This window comes from Mus caroli, chromosome 2 (genome assembly GCF_900094665.2).
Source record: "Mus caroli chromosome 2, CAROLI_EIJ_v1.1, whole genome shotgun sequence".
Classification (NCBI taxonomy): domain Eukaryota; kingdom Metazoa; phylum Chordata; class Mammalia; order Rodentia; family Muridae; genus Mus; species Mus caroli.
In genome coordinates this window covers 143850448-143869310 of record NC_034571.1, presented here as the reverse complement: position 1 = coordinate 143869310, position 18863 = coordinate 143850448, and the positions used below count along the sequence as shown (strand labels likewise).

Genomic DNA, 18863 nt, shown 5'->3' with positions numbered 1-18863 from the left:
CAGCAGTCTTACCCAGATGTGAATCCTCTGAACTGCAATAGTGACCAGCAAGGCATAAATGCTTTTGTGGTAGCCAACAGCGTTTTGGTTGGACTTACAGCTTGTTCCACAGGAGAATGTGCATGTCTGGTATTGCAAATTTGGCCAAGAACCCATGGTTAGGGAGCCTACTGGTCCCAGGGTGAACCTACTGCTATTATTTGCTAAATGGTCACACTATCAAACTGCCTTCTAAATTCACTCTATACCCATAAAACTAATGCAGCTTACAGACGGCATCAGAGAAGGTTCTCTGTGCCATGGACAGCACAACTGGTCGAGGGGCTGGGAATAAGAGACTGTGGAGGGCTCTGCCACATGTGTGAAATCTGTATCAAATCAAGACGGAAAGACTGTAAGAGCCAGAGGTCAGAGAGGACCAGAGTAAAACAGACTCTTGTGGGCACTACAGGGCCACTGCGCTGGCGAACCACAGCAGCTGTGGTTGTCTGTACATGACCAAGCCAGTTAACATTTCAGTACAGAGAGGGGAGAGGCTATAGCTAGTTAGTTACAGCTGAATGTTTCTGGTGGAAGGAAAGTCAGTTTTTTAAAGGGTTGCAGCAGATTAGACTTGGTGCCTTATAACAAAACAAAAACAGGAGGAAGAGAGGGTGAGTGTAGGAGGAGTGAAGGGGAGAGAGTGCGGTAAATACGACTAAAATACAGTGTTTATGTATTAAATTCTCAAAGAATGGATAAAAGTATTATATTTAAGTGTAAAGGAATTAGTTGCTGTCTGTTATTGTAAATAGGCTATGTTTATTTAAATAGTATGGTTATGTGTTTAATATCTATCTATGCTGTACAGAGAGCTTTGAAGCGTGCTTAAAACATGACACTCCCTTAGCATTCTCCCATTGTTCTTAAATGTCGTTTAATCTAATCGTTTAAGTTAATGCATGGTATTCCCAGCTGGAAAGTGGAGTTGAAGGTAGGTACCTCAGAGCTGGGTCATGAGTACTGACAAGAATTATGTAGAAAGCTCAATTCAGCTTCTTTCCCAGGATCGACGTCTATAATTGATCTGGTTTTGATAAGCAGAGTGGGAACTACGGGTGTGCACGTTTGAAGACTGACTTGCCATTTCAGGCTAGGGGAACAGAGAGGGAAAGAGGATTGTGGGTAAACACATAGAGAGGTAGCTGCTGAGTTGGAAGTAGGGCCTAGTTTGGGGGCTGGTCGTTTAGTACCAACTCATGGGGAGACTTAAGTCAGGCAGCAAGTTTGAGGGCTACTTGGGCAAAACGCATGAATTCTGAGTCAGGCTGGGCAACTTGGTGAGACCCTGCCTCCAAAGAAAAAAGTGAAAAGAGAGAGCTAGGTATGGTATGGACCTATAATCCTAGTACTAAGGAGGTTGTGGCCAGCCTGGGCTAGGCTAGTTATGTGTCAAGGCCCTGCCTCAAACCCCCAAAAAATGTTGGTACTAGTGCCTGTGCAAAACCAAGCAAACAAATTTGGGACTAGTAACTCTTGCAGCTGGAGACTGAGGAAGTCCAGCTGGAAGAGAAGAAAAGTCTGCCAAGGCCTGGGCAGCCGGAAGGCCGAGGGGCCAGCTGGGCTCTGGGCAGCAGTCACCCTGCTGCATCTGCGGCTCCTAATGTTGCCTGGCAACCCGGGTGGCGCGCCGTTCGAACGGAAGCGACGGGCCAATCAGGAAGTCCGGGGCGAACCATTGCAGCGACGGGGACGGCGGGCTCACTTCCCTTTCCTCTGGGGCCCCGGGGACGTTCTCCCAGAGGGATCGTGGGACAGCCAGGGCCTCCCACTCGGAAGAGCTGGCCAGTCTTCACACGCAGTAGCCTTCTCAGGTCTGCAGGGACCACCAGCTGTCAGCCTCGGCAGCCGGCGAGGAGCCGGATTCCTCTGGACCTGGGCTGCAGGTGAGCATGGGGGTAGGGGGCGGAGGGACCCGGGGCAGTGCCCACGCATTAACCCGGGCAAGAGTCTCAGTACAGGGGGTCGACAGAGGAGAGTTCGTGTCTAGTGTCTAGCCGAGGGGGCCAGCAAAGGATCCAGGCTGTTTCCCTTTCCCACTCTGCAGTTCCCGCTCCTGGCAGAACAGAGGACCCCAGCGGGTTACTCTTTAAGGGGCTTATTGGGAAGATGTGGCTCAGGGGATCCCAGGGCTAGGCTACCCGTGCCTACCGGCCCTTGGAGTTCCCCTTCAGGACATATACCATTCCCTCCCCATTCGCAACTTTTCTGCCTACAGGGTTTTACAGAGTCCCAGTTCTCAGTGCTGCCCTCTCAGAGGGCCTCCCTGGGTTGAGTCCCTAGGACTGCAGATCCAAAGGCCCTGGAAGTCATGTGTGTCCGTCTGTCCGTCCGTGTGTGTGTGTTACCTCTAAGTCAGAGTTGCTGGAACTGGACTTTAGAGTTGGGTGCAGGGTCAGACCCTCCCAACTAGAGCATCTAATTTAGGCTGGACTCTTACCTACCCACCCCTGTTGTTGATCTCCTTTTGTAGGTGGGGAATCTGAGGTTCTGAGAAGTTGAGGCTGTTGCTCAAAGGCACAGACTTAACTATGCAGAAGTCTTCAGTCCTTGACACAGGGAATCACCGACTCGATGGAGGATCTCTTATGAAGGGAACCACTCTTCCTCGGAGCCTCATTCTGGCTCTTTGTGTCATGCTCCCTACCCCAACTCTTGTATGGCCCAAGCTGGCCTCCAATCTTTATATGACTAGGCTGGTCTTGAACTCTCCGTCTTCCTAAATCTGCCTCCTCGGATGACAAGCACGTGCCACTGGCACACCAGTTCTATGCCATTTTCAGGATAGAACCCAGGGTTTGGTTTGTGCTAAGAGAGCAATCTACTTAGATGAGATACACCGCTGCCTCATTTCTTTCCACGTCGTCTAGCTTCCTGTAGCCTGATCTCTCCCCGAGTGCCCTGTTTTTCTCAATAGCGTCTGTTCCATAGTATGCGTGAGGTGTCTTATTAAGCAGTTTATTATCTTCCCCAGTGGAATGTGTCGGGCACATGAGATGCTTAGCACAGGCACAAAAATGTCAGGGTGGCTGAAACTTGCAGAATCAAGATGATCAAAGCCAACATCTGTTGGCCATTTGCTGCGTATTGTGCTGGGGGGTGGAGCAGGATAGGGTGGTGTCACTCAGGTGGACTCTGGCCAGCAGAGCCAGCATAGGCATTGTTATGAGCACACACACACACTCTCCTCCAGCTACCTCACTCTAGGCAAAATGACAGGTGCCTCCGTGCTTCAATGCTTTGCAACAAGCAAAAACTGGACAGACGCAGAATGGCCCTCAGTAAGGACTGATGGGAAATAATCCGAAACTCCTTAGATACTTTTGTGGCACCAAGAGGAACATAGATGACTGAGCAAAGGGTCTGGGTGAGAATTACACACATAGCATGATGCGCTTTGCAATCCTGAACCTTGACTGTGGGCCAACTAATTGAGAAGCCACAGACATAGTGATTACATCTACAGAAAGTTATGAGGTCACTGCCCTGCCTGGGGTTTGTCATTGGCTGTGTGAGTTTGGGCAAGTTTCTTCACATTCTGAGCTGGGGTAAAACACTGCATGTGGAGTTCAGGCCTAGGCAGGACAGGAAGTGGGTGTGGCCACAGGCCTAATTCAAGCCTCACCTTCCCATCCTGTGTCAGGCAGGCCCATCCCTAAGGCCTTGCTTGTTAGTAGTCTTTCTTTCTCTCCTCTCTCCTTCTCTTCCTCCTTCACTGCAAGTCTGCCTTTGTTCTCATTTTTGTCAGGGTGCAAACTGAGTCCCCAGAATTTGAGTTAAGTGGAGAGTGTGTGCGGGAGGGGTTCACGCAGGAGCTCACTGTCCTAGGCATCCTGGCCCCTCCCATGGTGGCCCACTCCTAACTCCCTGAGGTTTGTGCAGAGCTACTCTGAGCAAGCCTGACTCCAGGGCAAGCCAGGGCATGAGCCTAGTGAAAACTCCAGAAATAGCTTGGAACCTGGCCTGCCCTGGAGAATGCCCAGCAGGGCATCCAACCTGGACAGCTGGGCTGCCTCTTCCCCACTGCCTGGAGCCTTCTTGATCCTCTCCTGCAGCAGCCAAAGGCCTCCCTGTCTATGGAGCCTGAGCCGGCTTTCCTTTGAAAGGACAGAGAAGCAGGTGAGAGGTACAGAATCACATAAAATGATCAAACCTAGAAATCCCACCTTATACTGGGAAGAGAGGACACACGGCTGCCTGGGCTTAGAATGCTTGCCCCGTGCTGAGAACTTTAGCAGTGTGAGCTGTGATTTCTGTCCACTCTATGAAGCGAGGGGATTGCTGCTTTTATTGCATGGATGCAATCCTGCAGCAGGCTTGTGAGAGGACGCTTAAAGGAGTCAGTTCTCTCCTTCTACTGTGGGACTGAACTTGGATCCCCAGGGCACTGAACTCAGATCACTAGGCTTGTATGGCAAACACTTTCACCCCAAGCCATGTCTCTGGCCCCAGCGTCACCACTTTGAAGTACACAACTCTATACCCAATAACCAGTCATTTCCCACCCTCAGACTCCCCGGCACTGCCACCCTACCCTGCTCCTGGTGTTTTGACTCTGTGCAGTCGCTGTCTCACTGGATTCCGCTTACCGCACTCAGCCTGCTGCCTTCTAGTTCCGTTCATGCTGCAGCCGGCAGCTTTCCCTCTTAAAGTCCGAGTTACCGACCAGACATGTGTGTTTCACGTTTCTTTACCCCTTCACTCATCGGTGGGCACTTTTGGCTGTGGTGACTAATGCTGCCGGAGATTCAGTGCGAGGGTTTCTGCTGGCACACTGTAGGTCCTTTGAGATGAGTGTTTAGAAGTCTTGATTCCTAGGTGTTTCTCTGATCACCGCTCAACCTGTAAGGGACTGCTATGCTGTGTCTATCACGCTCAGCGCCACTGAATGGGGTTCTAAGGTCGCTCTTCCTCACCAACACTTAACAGCATAGCGTATGTTTTGGATAGGATCTGTGCTAATGGGGGTGACACTGTTGCTGTGATTTTGATTTGTATTTCTTTAATGGTTCAATGAAGTGATGTTGAGTATAGTTCCATACATTCACCCGCTCTACCAATAGCATGTTAATGAGTGTGTGTGTGTGTGTGTGTGTGTCCCAGGCTGGCTTCGAACTCATGATCCTCCTGTCTCAGCCTCCTTAGTGCTGGGATTAAGGTATGCGCCGCCATGCCTGGCTTCGTTTTCTTTTATGTGGAAGGGCTGCGTCCACTGACCCGCACCACACTGCTGCTCCTGTCCGTGCAGTGTACTGGTGGCTGCCTTCGCCAGAGCTGGACTCTGGGGGAGCTGCCTGTCCAACAGCCATCATGGCTCTCACTTTGATGGAGTTGGGGAAACTGAGGTATGGAGGCATTCCCTGCAGTGGTTCTGGTAGGATGGGCCAGAGCCCTGAAGACTTTGACTCTGCATCTTTGGAGGAAGAATAGGCCATGGCTGGAAGTGTGCCGGCTGGAACAGGGTTGATGGAAGGCCGGCATAGGACTGTGTGTGGAAAGGCAGTGTAATGTGGAAGCCTAGGGGAGACTTGGCACTCAGGGATCCTGGTCCCTCCCGCACCCCTGGCTAATTATTAATTACAAGGGGGAACTGACCAGTGAACTGGCTGATTACCAAGCTCTTGTCAAGTCCTCCTACCAAGAAGCTGTGCTGGGGATGAGGGCACGAATGAGGGCATTTCTGTGCTCCTCCCTTGACTGTGGTCCTCCCTTCCTCCCCCCTCTTGGTCTCCCTCCCCTCCCCCTCCTTCCTTTGGAAATCGGAGTGTGATTGATATACAGAAGTCTATGTGTTTGATGTGAATCTGGATACTGGCCTGGGCCTCCTTCAGCCTCTCCGTCAGCGATGCTCCCTCCTGTTTGTTCCTGGGAGGAAGACACACAGCAGATTATTGGGGCTCAGTCCAGTGGGCAGCTGGGAAATCACAAGCAGACACTGGGAATACCAAGATCAGCCAAGGTGCTTTGAGGGGAAAAAGGGGGCAAGAAGATCTACGGGACCCTTCTGGGGTAAACAGGGAGGGCCCTCAGAGGGGTGACATCTAAAATAAGGGTTGAAGACAGTGAGGAGTGAGATTCTAGACAGCAGCACGTGCAAAGATCCTGAGGCAGGAAAGACCTTCGTAAAGAATTAGTCAGGGGGGTTTTGTGGCCGGGCCAGGAATGACAATGTGGATGAAGTGGTAGATGTGGGCAGAGATGGTGGTCTGCATGGGGGGCAGGAGTTTATCACCAGACCTTATAGCAGGATAACTGTCAAGCACAGTGCGATCTGGTAGGAAGACACTGCCATTATTGCCCCATGAGACAGCTGAGGGAATTACAGCCCAAAGCATAGCTGAATGTGTTTCTATAGGTGGCAGCTCCATATGGAGCCCAAGCAAGCTGTCTGTGGGGTCTTGTGGATTTCCCAGGAGGCGCATTCTGTCTCTTGTTTCTCTCATTCCCATATCCAAGCCTGGGTTCAAATCCTGATTCTGCCATTTGCTGGCTGTGTGATCTCAGGGAGGTGGCATCACTTCTTTAAGCCTCAGTTTTTTCATCTGTAGAATGGGCACAATAGCAGTAGCTACCGCATAAATGGGTATAAGGATGAGATGAGTTCACATATAATTTGAGATAGGCATGACCTGTGCTATCCTGTAAAACCCTGTTTAAAACAAACACCCATCCTCCACGAATGGCAACAATACAAAGCTTAAAAAAAAAAAAAAGTCTGCTGCCAAGGAAATGTGCAGAAATGAACGGGCTTCACCTTGACACGTGTGGTCTTTGTAGTTTGTGCTGTCAGTGCCCAAAGGCCAGCTCTAAGCTTGTCCGTTTGTTATCCCAGCTAGGGCCAGACATTGAGTGGACTGGCAGCCCATGGTGGATAACCTGTACCCCATCCTCATTACTACCCAGGACTAGAGGGAGCATCAGTGCTCAGAGGGAGGAGAGTGGACAGGGACCACTTCCTGTCTCCTCCTCCCCAGCTCTGGCCCAGCCTCTACCTGGGTACAGAGGTGCTTTTCCCGGGCCCCTGGGATCTGAGGCTTTGGTGGGCATCTCCTTCCTCTGGACCTCACAATACCCTGGAAAGTGACAGAAGGCTTGGACTGGCCAAGGGAACAGGTGGACCCCCTCCCAAGGTCCCCACCCCCTCCAGTAGGATTGTAGTTTCCTCTGTGAAATATGGGTTTCAGATTGCCCACTTCCTGGTGGTCCTGCTGTTCAGGGGTTAAATGGGCCATCTCATGTCGCTCTGCTGTGACTTTCCCTCTTTATCACTCCAGCTGGCACAAAGCTGTAGTCAGCAACCTCAAGCCTTGAGAGCTCACGGTGGACTGTCCACCAAGGTCCCACTCTTCTTATTCATGAGACTGTGGCCCAGCCACTTGCTGGCACACAGGAGAAGAGGGTGACATTCAAGGAGTGGTGGGAGGGAAAGCACCCAGGTTGGACCCCACCCCCAACCCCCCTCGTCAACTTTGGGCAAATGACTCAACCTGGCCTGTCTGGGGTTTCCATTAGTCAGCTTGATGACAATGGAGTTGCCTCACAGGAAGGCTACCCAAACCACACTAATGCTCCCTGCGCCCCGTTTAATCACGGAAAGAGTAAATGCCCAGATAGAACACTTTCCCGTGCCTGGCCGTAGACATCAGCGAGAATCCCGCACAACTTCGTCAGATGTGCTGCTGGCTGTGCAGGCTCCAGGTCGGATAAGAGCCCGGCTGGGTGAGCCTGGGGGCGCTGTTCCGGCTAGGTTCCCAAACCGGGCCGTCAGTCACCCATTGCGGTCACTGCCTGGCCCTCCTTCCCTCTCCTGGAACACTCCCAGCCGGCAGGTTCACCTGCCAGGCCCCGGAAGTTGCGCAAAGGCCGGCTACCTGAGCCAGGTGGGCGGGAGGCGTGCAGGCTGCTGGAAGGAGGCGGCTTGCACAGCCGGGTATGTTGCGGTGTTTGGGGGTGAGGGGCGCATCAGGGATTGTCCCTTCAGTTTCTGCATTCGAGCCGCGGGACAACTCCTACTCAGAGAGGCACAGCAGATGGCGGGGGTCACACAGCCTTCGCTCAGCCCAAGCGGCGCCGTCTGAGTCTCCAGGATTGCCTCCAAGTGAGGACGACCCGAAACAAAACTAGGGGCTTTCCCGGAGTCCTCCTGATCTACTTACTCCTTGGGAGCCTGAAGGGAGGGACGAAATCGGGCTACGGCACTGGAATAGACCAGAAAGGCTCAAGGTTGGTGCATTTGCGGTAGCATTTGGAAGCCCGTAGTGAAAAGAGACCTCAAAGGAGACGTTAAATCACACTAGGCGACCGGGATCCTAGCTTCCTCTTGAAGGGGCCCCTGTGACGTGCGTTGGTGCGGATCGGCTGGCTCATTGTGATCAGCTCTTACCAGCTGTCGCCTTTGTCCTTGCTGAGGTTTAGGTCTGCTCTTCTGGGTCGGGCTTAGAGACCCTTGGCGGGGGCGGGGTCTACTCACTCCACAGTCAGAGCCTCAGTCTATGACAGTGCGTCTGGTTTCGGGACCGCTGCCCATTTCCCAGGTGCTGCGAACCCGTTTGATCTTTCCAGCAGTGACCCGAAGGGACAGGGAGGCCTATTTTTAACTGTGTTTAGATAGGGGAATGGCCTGTTAAGAGCTGCCTCTTGTGCAAGGTGCAAGGCTGGTGGGAGAACAGGGACCCTGATGTCTACTTGGTGTCTACCAGGCTTGGGAACACTCACCTGTCCCCACCCCCATTTCTATGTAGGGTTAGGTGGTGGGTATAAAAGCATGGTGGTAGTAGGGGGGAGTTTCTGCCCTAGCCCTGCCCCTCTGACCTCCTTCCTCTTTCCTAGGTGATGTCGGGGAGGGAACTGCCTCAGCCACTACTAACGGGTTAGACTGGTTTGGGTGGCAGAGCAGATTGTGGGGGTTAGGGAGGTAGGGCAGAGTCTGGCTACCTAGACAGAGCTCTGTAGCAGTTCTGCTGGCTAGACCTTAACCACCCAAGGTCAGTTGGGGGTCTATTTGTATGGGGCTAGCCTTCCTTTTCTGCCCAACAAACCCCCTAAGCCTTGGGAGAAGCTCCCCTCCTCCCCAAAACCGTGCTGTGGTTTCTGTGGGTGCTGGGGAGAGCAGATGAAGGAGCAGGTATATCCATAGACATAGGATGCTTGCCCAGTCAGTACTAGTTGTCTTTTAAAAATGCTGATGGAGTTTGCTCACAGTTAAAAACCTGGAGAAAGCTTGTCCTGGGTTTGCCAGTCCTGGTGACACTCCACTCCTCACCCTGGACCCACCTGCCTGTGGTGGGCAGGGCCTCTCTCGTGTGCTGGGTTGCTGGTTCTCAGCTGACCCCCATGGGCATTTTAGTTTAGGACACACTTGTGGAATATCTAGCATGTATTGAGAGCCACATCATGAAGCTGAGACTCAGTGAACAAAGCGGCCGAAACCTGTGCCCTCGTGGAGCTGACATTATAGGGGATTGGGGACAGCAAAGAAAGAAAGAGCCTTATCCACAGTAAGTTATATGGTACCAATGGATATAATGAGAAAAGAGAGATTTTGTGTGTGTGTTTGTGTGTGTGTGTTACGTGGAGAAGTGGTGTGACAGGAATTAGTGTGCTCAGGCTAGGCTTCATGGGAATCTGCCTTTTTAATCTCCACTGGGACCTAAGGAAGGAAGTCACTCCCAGAGTCTCAGTTTTCCCAGCCATAAAATGGTAACAGTGGCTTCTAGGCTCTTGGAGGAGGTACAGAAGAGTAGCTCTGAGTGTCTGGCACACTTGTCTCTTGTCTTGAGATGTCTGGTTGTTCCAGCCAGGCTATTACTGTGTTTGGGCACGCTCTGGCTCAGTGCTGTCTGGTATAGCAGCCACCTGCCATGCAGCCATGGAGAACTGGAAGCATGGCTGGTGTGATTCAGGAGCTAGTGGATGCTGAGTGACCTCGCTCAACTGCAGGTACCCTGGGGGACCTTCTCCCTTCCCCTCTCCCCCCTCCCCCCATTTACAGACCAGGAGGTTTGGCATGTGGGTTTTACATTGTGCATATTTGAGGGGTCTGGGTAGTAGGGAAACTGGCCTTTCTGATCTTGTTTCCTTGGAAACAGAGATGGCTGGCTTGACTTGCTGGAATGGTCTAACATCAGACTCTTGGATAACCATAGGGACCTTTGAGCACCTACATGGGTCCTGCAGCCCATGAAGCAACTGTCATGGCACTGGGTGGGACATGATCTGGATAGTTTCTTGCAACAGTATAGCTCTGGGCTGATGTTTATGCCAGGATCTCTATAGGGCTTGGCCTTGGAGCCATGTCCTGGAAGTGCGCTAATCTGGACTCTACTAGGGTGGGGGTGGGGACTTTCTGCTCCCTCCTCCCTTGCAGCCTCTTGCTTTTGTGCCCCTTGTGGGTCCATCATGCCCAGGCAGGTGATTGGCACTGCGCAGCTTCCTGCCTGGGCTAGTTGCGGGATGTTGGTGGTATCTGGCTGTCTGTACAGTTCAGGTGGGATGTGGATGATGGTAGCTCAACCCCAACTGCCCGGTCGCTAGTACCCCTTCTCTTGGAAGAAAGGGATGGTTTAAGCAAGTCCATTGCTTCTTTGAGCTTCAGTTTCCCAATCCCTAAATGGGGCTGTTGAAAGTCCCGGGTCTTGAGCCTGTTTTGTTCTCTTTAAAGTGGACCTGACTTCTCTACCTCTTTCCCCTCCCTCAGCTGTGCGGGTCCCCGCCCACTATTGGAGGGAAATGGAGTGGGTGTGGCCACAAGCCTTCCAGTAGTACATTTTGCCTGGTGATTGGCTCTTTGCGAGGCAGGGGCGTGCCCTTTACCTTATAATAGCGCAGGCTTCGCAGCCAGAGAGCCTTTGTCTGAACGTGCTCAGCCAGTCTTCTTTCCTTGCTTGCAGCGGAGCCCGGTATCCTGCTGCCAACTTTGTGCCTGTATCTGTCTTCTCGCCACTGCCCTCGGGGTATGTAACGGCCATGCCTGTGGATACGCTGAGCCCCGGAGCCCCCGCCACTCCCGCCCTACCTTTTCGCCTGCGAACCAAGGTCCCCGGCTACCTGCTACCAAGGCCAGCAGATGGGGGAGCCAGGAAACCGAGTGCTGTGGAACGCCTGGAGGCTGATAAGGCTAAGTACGTCAAGAGCCTGCGTGTGGCCAACACCCGCCAAGAGCCCGTGCAGCACCCGCTGGTCAGACAGCCCCTCTTCAGCCCTGGTCCTCGCGGCCCAGTGCTCACACCCAGCCGCCGAGTCCTGCCCTGTTCTGGCCGCCGGCCCCAACTGGACCTCGACATCCTTAGCAGCCTCATCAACTTGTGTGATAGTCCTGTGTCGCCATCTGAGGCCAGCCGAACACCTGGACGGCCAGAAGGATCTGCCCACAAGGTCCCACCAGCCACCCCTCCTCGTCCACCGCCCAGTACTGTCGCGGTGCGCCGAGTGGACGTTCGTCCCTTGCCTGCTTCACCTGCTCGGCCCTATCCATCACCTGGCACCACTACCACTTCCAGCCCCGGCCGGCCCCCTGGCCTGCAGCGGTCCAAGTCGGACCTGAGTGAGCGCTTTTCCAGGGCAGCAGCCGATCTCGAGCGCTTTTTTAACTTCTGTGGCCTGGACCCAGAGGAAGCTCGAGGATTGGGGGTGGCCCACTTAGCAAGGGCCAGCTCGGACATCGTGTCTCTAGCCGGGCCAAGTGCTGGACCTTGCAGCTCTGAAGGGGGCTGCTCACGCCGCAGCTCCGCTACAGTGGAAGAGCGGACCCTGGATCGTGTCCCCTATGGGGTGTCTGTGATCGAGCGAAACGCTCGTGTGATCAAGTGGCTATATGGGTTGCGGCAGGCTCGTGACCCTCCCACCACTGAGGGTTAGGCCTCCTGGACTGGGGTTTCCCGGGAAGACATCGTGAAGAGACAGTTGGCACTTTGTCCTTTCCTGTATCCATTGGCTGCCTTCCTGCAGACCCAGAGACGCTTGGGTGAATTTAATGTAGAGGCCAAGACTTAGACCAGCATCCTCTGGCAAGCAAGGACTGACCCACAGAAGTTTGCTGTTGCTCTTGGCCTACCCCATCCCCTAACAAAGTTTGTGACACAAGTGTGCTTCTGCCTGTTTCCTCCAGTGACACTGGATTTGGGTCGCTTACCTTCCACTGAGTTGGGGATCAAGTGCTTTGCCAAGTCTGTCTGCCCCAGGCCCTATTTCCTTCTTCCCTGTCTGTCCTCTTTTGCTGACTTCCTCTTCCTTACCCAGAGGGCCCTTGCTTCCTGGGAACTCACCCCCGAGAGGAGGTTGAGAGGATGGGGCCTGTCTGCTGGTCTTCCTGGTCTTTGGCAGTTGGCCTAGGTGGGTAGACTTGTAGGAGGGACTGGTTAGGAGCCTGGCGCTCTGAAGTCTCTGTGGCTAATAAACACAAATGTTTGTTTTCTCAAGGTTTTGGACTCTTCTCTGCTCACAGGGAAAGGAGTGTGAAAAGGTCTTGGGGTAGGGCCTTTAGAACGGAATGAATCAGGATCTGGTGTGCAGGACGTCAGTGGTTCTCCTATGTCAGCGCAGGCAGGCCACACCTGAGACGCATCCAGCAGGGCATCCTCACTTTTTCCAGAAGCCTGCAGGGTCCTCTCTAGGTCAGGAGTCAGCCAGCCAGTGAGTGGAACCAGAGCCCAGTGGCTTCTTTCTGGAAGGAAGGGGCTTTCAGCCAGAAGGCTGGCAGGAGCATCCTTGAGCTTCTGAGCCCTGCTGAGCTGCCAAGGGATGCTCAACAGGAGAACACTCTGACTCTTGATCTCCAGGCAACAGAGCAGGGGCTGGAGGATGGAGTTCTTAGAGCAAGAGGGACTTGGGAGAGAACAGCCCAGAGTGGTGGCCTTGCCTGTGATCCCAGCCGACCCCGGACAGGCCAGTCTTGCTTCTGTGCCTCAGTGGAGAGCTAGGTGGTATAGTCTTTTGGGGTTGGGACCTTGTATTCTGAAAGTTTTGAAGTAATCTGTATCCTAGCGCCCGGGCCCCGCAGAGCAGCTAACCGTGGATGCCGTGGCCACACATCTGTCCACTCCCGGTTTAGTTTTCCCCAGTGTAGTGGAGCAGAAGGGATCCCTGGGTTCACAAAGGGTGACCTGGGGGATGGCTTGATTGTCCCCCACGGGGGTGGGGGTAGGGGTGGGGCGTGTCTTGGTGATGTTTCCTCCCTGCAGGCTGCTTTGGCTCCAGTCCTCAGAAACAGGAAACATAGGAAGGGGTGGTGGTGACAGGTTGATGCTGGTTTTATTTTAAGCATTAGAGATTTCCCCTGGGTTGTTGACAAACATGTGGGTCAGCATAGCTGTGTGTTTACCATCAACCCCCAACGTCCAGGGTGGTTTAGAGAAAGAAGGGGAAACTGAGGACACTGCTTCCCACCCCATCTGGAGATGGGTACAGGAGGGCAGTGACCTGGCATACCCTGAAAAGGAGCTGGGTTGGGGAGAGATCCATGCCAGCCACCCTGCCCCTCTAGATACCCTGCTGGCCTTGGGTCACAGTCTCTTTCTGACTTGTGACCCTCAGTACCCCAGCCACCCAGAAGGGTAGGTGAGCTGGCTGCACTTGGCATGTGAAGAAATGAGGGTTCTGGCAGGGTAGTGGTGGCACACACCTTCATCCCAGCAGTGGGGAGGCAGAGGCAGACGGATCTCTGTGAACTGGAGGCCAGCCTGGTCTACAGAGCTAGTTCCAGGGCTATTCAAAGAAACCCTGTCTTGAAAAACAAAACAGAAAGATTAAGGTTCTGGTTTCAGGAACAATGGTGAACCCCAGTTCCTGGAGGAGGGGTTATTTCTGGCCACACCTCTCATCAGATATGTGAGGTGATGTTTGGAGAGGTAGGTGTGGGGTCTGAGAGCAGGAAGTGGAACATGGAGTGGTGGTAAGTTATGGGCCATCACAGGGCAGGACTGCAGGGCAGCCTGGGGCTACAGCCTGGTCTATCAGACACTCCACAGTAGTCTGCCCCACCCTGGAGCTTCTCCCTCTGCGTGTACTTAAGCTCTCTTATTAGTTAAGTACCCACTGGGTACCCCTATTAGACATGGTCCTCATCCCAGTGTTCAGGGAGAACAGTTAACCTGATGGAGGAGTCTAAAGCAGAGGGGACATCAGTCCTAAATGTAGAGCTGTGCCTTTCCATAGCGGAGGACTCTGGCCCTACCCCACTGGAAGTGGTGGTGGGCTGGACCAGGCTTGATTTCTCCTCCAGGTGCTGCCTGGTCTTGGGAAGGTTCTCAGGCTTCTGAGAATTTGCAGAAGCAGAAGGCTGTGAGGTTCCCCTCTTCCTGGCAGCCCTACAGACCTGGGGAGCCAGCTCTTCCATTGTTCTGCCTCCCCCCCGTGGTGTAGGCGCTTCTACTGCTGTTGTTCAGCTCTACGGAGACCCGACCCGGCAGCTGCTGCCCTGGCTGCCGGGGGCTCCCAGCCAGCCTGGCCCCAGCTGCCGGCTTGCCTAATTAAGGCAGAGACCTGTTTTCTGTTCCTCCCTACGAGCTGACCATACACAAAGGAGCTTGGGAGACTGCGGTTTGGTGATCCATTTCAGTGCTAGAGGTGTAAAGGGCCCCTGGGAAAAGCGCCTCCCCCCAGCCTCAGTTTACCTTCTGGCAGACAGTGGAATGCAGCTAGCTGAAGGGGCTGTCTCTGGTGAAATGTTTTTTTTTTTTCTGCTAACAAGGACATCCGGGGCAGACTTCCCCATCTGTCCTGGCGTCCTGGGTGCTGGGGAGCACAGAGTAGTGAGGAGTTAGGCTGTTGTCCCCTGAAGTCTGAGTCCCCAGAGCACAGTGGGGACATAGGCTAGAGCATAGTGACAGCTACCCCTGCATGCACAGAGGTGTGTGGTATATCCAGGTGTGGGCAGAGCAACCCTACTAGTTTGTTTTTTGTTTTTTTTTAGTTTTGTTGTTTTTAGATTATCGTATTTTTTATATATAAATGTTCTGCTTGCATGTGTGCCTGGAGTGTGACTGTGGAGGTCAGAAGAGGGCACTGGGTCCCCTGGAACTGGAATTAGGGATGGATTATGCGGATGCAGGAAATCAAACCCTGGCCCTCTGCAAGAGCAGCAAGCAAACTGCTGAGTCCACATTCCAGGCCCCCAGCTAGGTTTTTAGCAATAGTGTGTGTTTCAAATATCACCCAAAGTGGCCTGTCTTCCCTGGCTCGCTATTAGAAAAAACTTGAAAGGTGAAGAAATTATCCAGTGAATACTTAGCCACCCCTGAATGCATTTTAATGTCTCACTGCATTTGTTCAGTCCGGAGTCCATCTGCCCACCGTCCATCTGCCCACCCGTCTATCTCTTTCCATTGTATCAACACTTCTTATAAAGCTTTTCAAAGTAAAGTGTGCACACCAACACACCTCCTTCCAGGGTATGATATAACATTATTGTATGTGATGCGTGTATGTGTACACATGTCTATACAGGTGCCCTTGTCTGCACATGTACATGTGCCAGCCAGAGGGCCGCATCTGTGGCCTGCCTTTGTTACCCTTCACCGTAGTTTTTGAGGAACGGTCTCTGGCTGAAGCTGGAATTCTCCATGTTCGGGTCTGCTAGCTAGCCAGCAAGCCCCTGGGAGCCACCTGTGTGTGTTCCTGTAGTACTGGGGCTACAGATGTTCACTGGCACGCTCAGTGTCTGTCCCTGACCATCTGCGTGTCACTGCAGTGGACATACAGAGCTGAACTTAGGTCCTCATGCTTGTGCAGCAAACACTTCACTCACTGAGCCATGACTCCAGCCCCATGTATTTATTATTATTATTATTATTATTATTATCGATAAAAACAGCTCTTAAAAGGCCATCACTCGCTCATCACTTGCTGAGTGATCACTGTACCCCAGCCCTATTTCCATCACTGTGGGAAGTCCCCTTGTTATCCCCTCCCAACATGCTCCCACCTGCAGCTCCTCTTTACATCTGTATGGGTCAAACAGCCCAATGAAAACATTCCCTCCCTCCCAGATGCTTTCCTCCAAAGCAACCGCATTCAGCTCTTTGTTTTTGTTTTCTCCAGGTACCTGCCTCGGTATTTCTAAGGAGCCCCTCCCCCACGGGTTAATTTTGGACAAATAGTGATTGGTTTTGCCATCTATTGTCTTCATAGAGAGTGCAACAGCGTGCTGGCCTGCCCCAGTTCTTCCCTTCCCCTCACTGGTCATGTGGTCAGCTTTCATTTGTAAGCAGTCATGAGCTTTCAGGTGATTGAGTTGTTGGGAGAACTTGCACACAGGTGCTTAGCATGATGCACACATGTGCTTAGCATGATGCATGAGCCCGTGTTCAAACTTCCTTTTGATTGATATCAAGGAAGTTAGCCTTTATTCAACTACTCTTCTAATTTGATGTGAACCACAATGTTTCATTGCACAATATTTCTGTCACAACTCTACAAATACTGTCTCACATCCCTTTGCATCTCATGTCTCCTTTGCATGTCCTCTCTTGTACTGATCATTGTTTTTCCACGGGTCGCCGTTTGCTTTGCTTTTTTTGTTTGCTTGGTGCCCTCTAACCCGGCCATAGTTCCCTCAGTTTCCCCAGAGTGGTACGACAGACAGTGGTTCATTTATTGGTTTTAGTTTCCCTTGAGGGGGAAACTGAAAGTTTCTCTTCCCAGGTGCTTTCGAATAAACCCCCGGTCCTTTACATTGAAGCCACTTAAAAAAAAAAGTCCTAGATCTGTAGAAAAATTGTAAGAGAAGCGAGCCCTGAGTACCCATAGTGCGCCGGAAGCAAGGGTCCTGTGGTAGAAGCCTAGAGAAAAGGTGAGTTTGGACCTGGAGCTGGACCTTGGCGCACGGAACTGTGGGGGAGCCTTGAGTACTGTGAGCCCATTCTGTCAGGCAGCCTGGACTACATTCTCACGGTCAAAGTCGGCTTGACCAGGGTCACGACCTTGACCCTGTTTCTCCTCCACACTCCATGCTACCTCCCTACTATTCCAGGAGTGCAGGACACATTTTCCTCCAGCGCCTTTGTACCTGCTGCCTTCTTACCAAGGCTGGAGACCCACACGATTCATTTTCTCCTTTATCCCATGTCTGGGTTACCTCCTCAGGGAGCTCTGTCCTGTTACCTGAAGCCCACACATAACCAGCGGCAGTGGTGGTCTCTATGCCCCCTGCTGTAGTTTACCACCTCCAGGGATGTGTTACGCGGAGGTTGCGCGCTGTCAGTCTCACTAGAACTCCGCCCTCCCAATCCGGCAGGAGGCAGGGAGTTCTCTTTGCTCTGTTGTCCCTAGCTCTCAGGGAGGCTTGGATGGAGGATGAATGACAGACAGAGTGAGTGGGTTCAGGTTCTTGCCCGGTGACAGCCTTTCTTCTTCCTGTTCTATCTTTTCCCATTTGTAACATAAAGCCAGAGAGCAACCCGGGTCTGGCAAACTTAGCCCCCCGGCTGTGAGGAGCCGAGTCTGTGGGAGGGCAGAGTTGGCCTTCTGCCTGGCCCCTGAGGTTTGAAAATAGCGCAGCATGACCCCTAGTGAGGCCCCTTATCCTCTTACTGTGTCCTGCTGGAGCCGGGGTTCTGTCTGGAGCCTCCTGCCTGGCGCTGGGCTGAAGTCTGCGGAGCTGTAACACCTGACAGCTGGTCCCACGTTCTGAATCTCTGACCGGCAGGCTGGTCTCCTTCCCACCTAACCTTCCCTCCATGTCCATGGGGGTGGGATAATCCCTTAATCCTACAGTTTGAAAAGCTTGCTCTCAGCCTGGGATCTGATTCCACTCCTATGCAGTGGCTGCTTAGCTGGTGAAGACACACAAGCTGAGATAGGATGGCGGCCATATGACTGAGGGGGCATTCTGGGGCAGAGCATTGCTTCCACTGGTGTGCAAGTAGGCCTGTTCACCTCTATCAGTGGATGGCGTTCGTGTCATGCTTTCAAAGAATGCTCTCTTTGCTGTGGTTCAGTTGGGATCAGTGAGGCTGGTGGCCAAGAGCATATGATGGAGTCACATAGGGGGTTCTGGGTTCAAATCCTACTTTGTTAGCTCTACATGGGGCGTACTGCCCACCCTGCTGTCAAGTCCAGCAAAGAAGAAGTGCTGCCCTCCCTGCTGACACTGTCAGGATGAGTATCATATGTGCTGCTCATGGGGGGTGGGTGGGGTGGTTTCCAACTTTGATTTGTTGTTAATATTTAAATACTTGAATTGTTGGAAGGAAAACCATATGCCCACTCAGTAATGAATTCCTCCGTAACCACAGACACCCACAGAGGAGGGTAGGGTGCGGGCTTGGCATGGAGTAGATCTGGATCTGATATGGTCTAAGAAGGGGAAGTCACATGCTTGAGGTTGCAGGGAGGGAGGGCAGAGGCTCACAAACACCTACTTCAGTTGATCACTATCTGGGTATCTGTGGATCCCTCCACAGATGTGGGTATGTGATGGTGGTAAATGAAGAGGCCTGCCCCCGCCACCTTCCTCCACAGGCTCAGCAGGATCAGAGCACAGGGTGTCCTGACGAGTGGGGCTTTAGAGCATGTTCAGTACCTGGTGGCCCTCACAGTTTCAGTGTGGACAAGCAGCTGAGCTGAGCACAGACTCTGCCAGCAAGTGTGGGACTTTCTTCCTCTCCCCACTGCTTGTATTAGCCATAGAAAATGGCCGTTTCTATAAAAAATTGCTAAATTCAGACCAAGCTCCACCACAAAACCCTATGTAGCAGTCAAAAATGCTGTATGTACTAGGTGTGCAAGGATACAGGAACGGCCAGTTGCAGTGCTGGCTGTTTGTGGGAACAGGAGCATGGCTGCAAAGGCATGGGGGTGGGGCTCCAATACATGCCATCCCCATCGCT

At 52.8% G+C, this 18863-nt stretch overlaps 1 protein-coding gene across 5 annotated transcripts; it reads left to right on the top strand.

Annotated features, from left to right (window-relative positions):
• The first annotated feature begins 1705 nt into the window (after positions 1-1705).
• Fam110a (family with sequence similarity 110 member A) lies at positions 1706-12455 on the top strand. Of its 5 annotated transcripts, none has more exons than XM_021152018.2 (3): positions 8471-8573; positions 9386-9536; positions 10929-12455. In XM_021152018.2, exons 2-3 carry the CDS (start codon positions 9433-9435, stop codon positions 11893-11895), a joined length of 1071 nt encoding a protein of 356 aa, XP_021007677.1. In that variant the 5' UTR covers positions 8471-8573; positions 9386-9432; the 3' UTR covers positions 11896-12455. The 5 variants fall into 5 exon arrangements, with proteins under 5 accessions (XP_021007684.1, XP_021007690.2, XP_021007710.1 ...); XM_021152041.2 differs by lacking the exon at positions 8471-8573 and adding an exon at positions 9836-9978 and having other exon boundaries at positions 9487-9536; XM_021152025.1 differs by lacking the exons at positions 8471-8573; positions 9386-9536 and adding an exon at positions 1706-1925.
• The last annotated feature ends 6408 nt before the right edge of the window (positions 12456-18863 follow it).

What these genes read in the sequence shown, in the direction of transcription:
- Fam110a (XM_021152031.2), top strand. Translation starts at nt 7,560, where the DNA reads ATGACAATGGAGTTGCCTCACAGGAAGGCTACCCAAACCACACTAATG. An exon ending in GAGGCGGCTTGCACAGCCGG is followed by an intron (nt 7,970 to 10,928) that starts GTATGTTGCGGT and finishes CCTTGCTTGCAG; the next exon opens with CGGAGCCCGGTATCCTGCTG.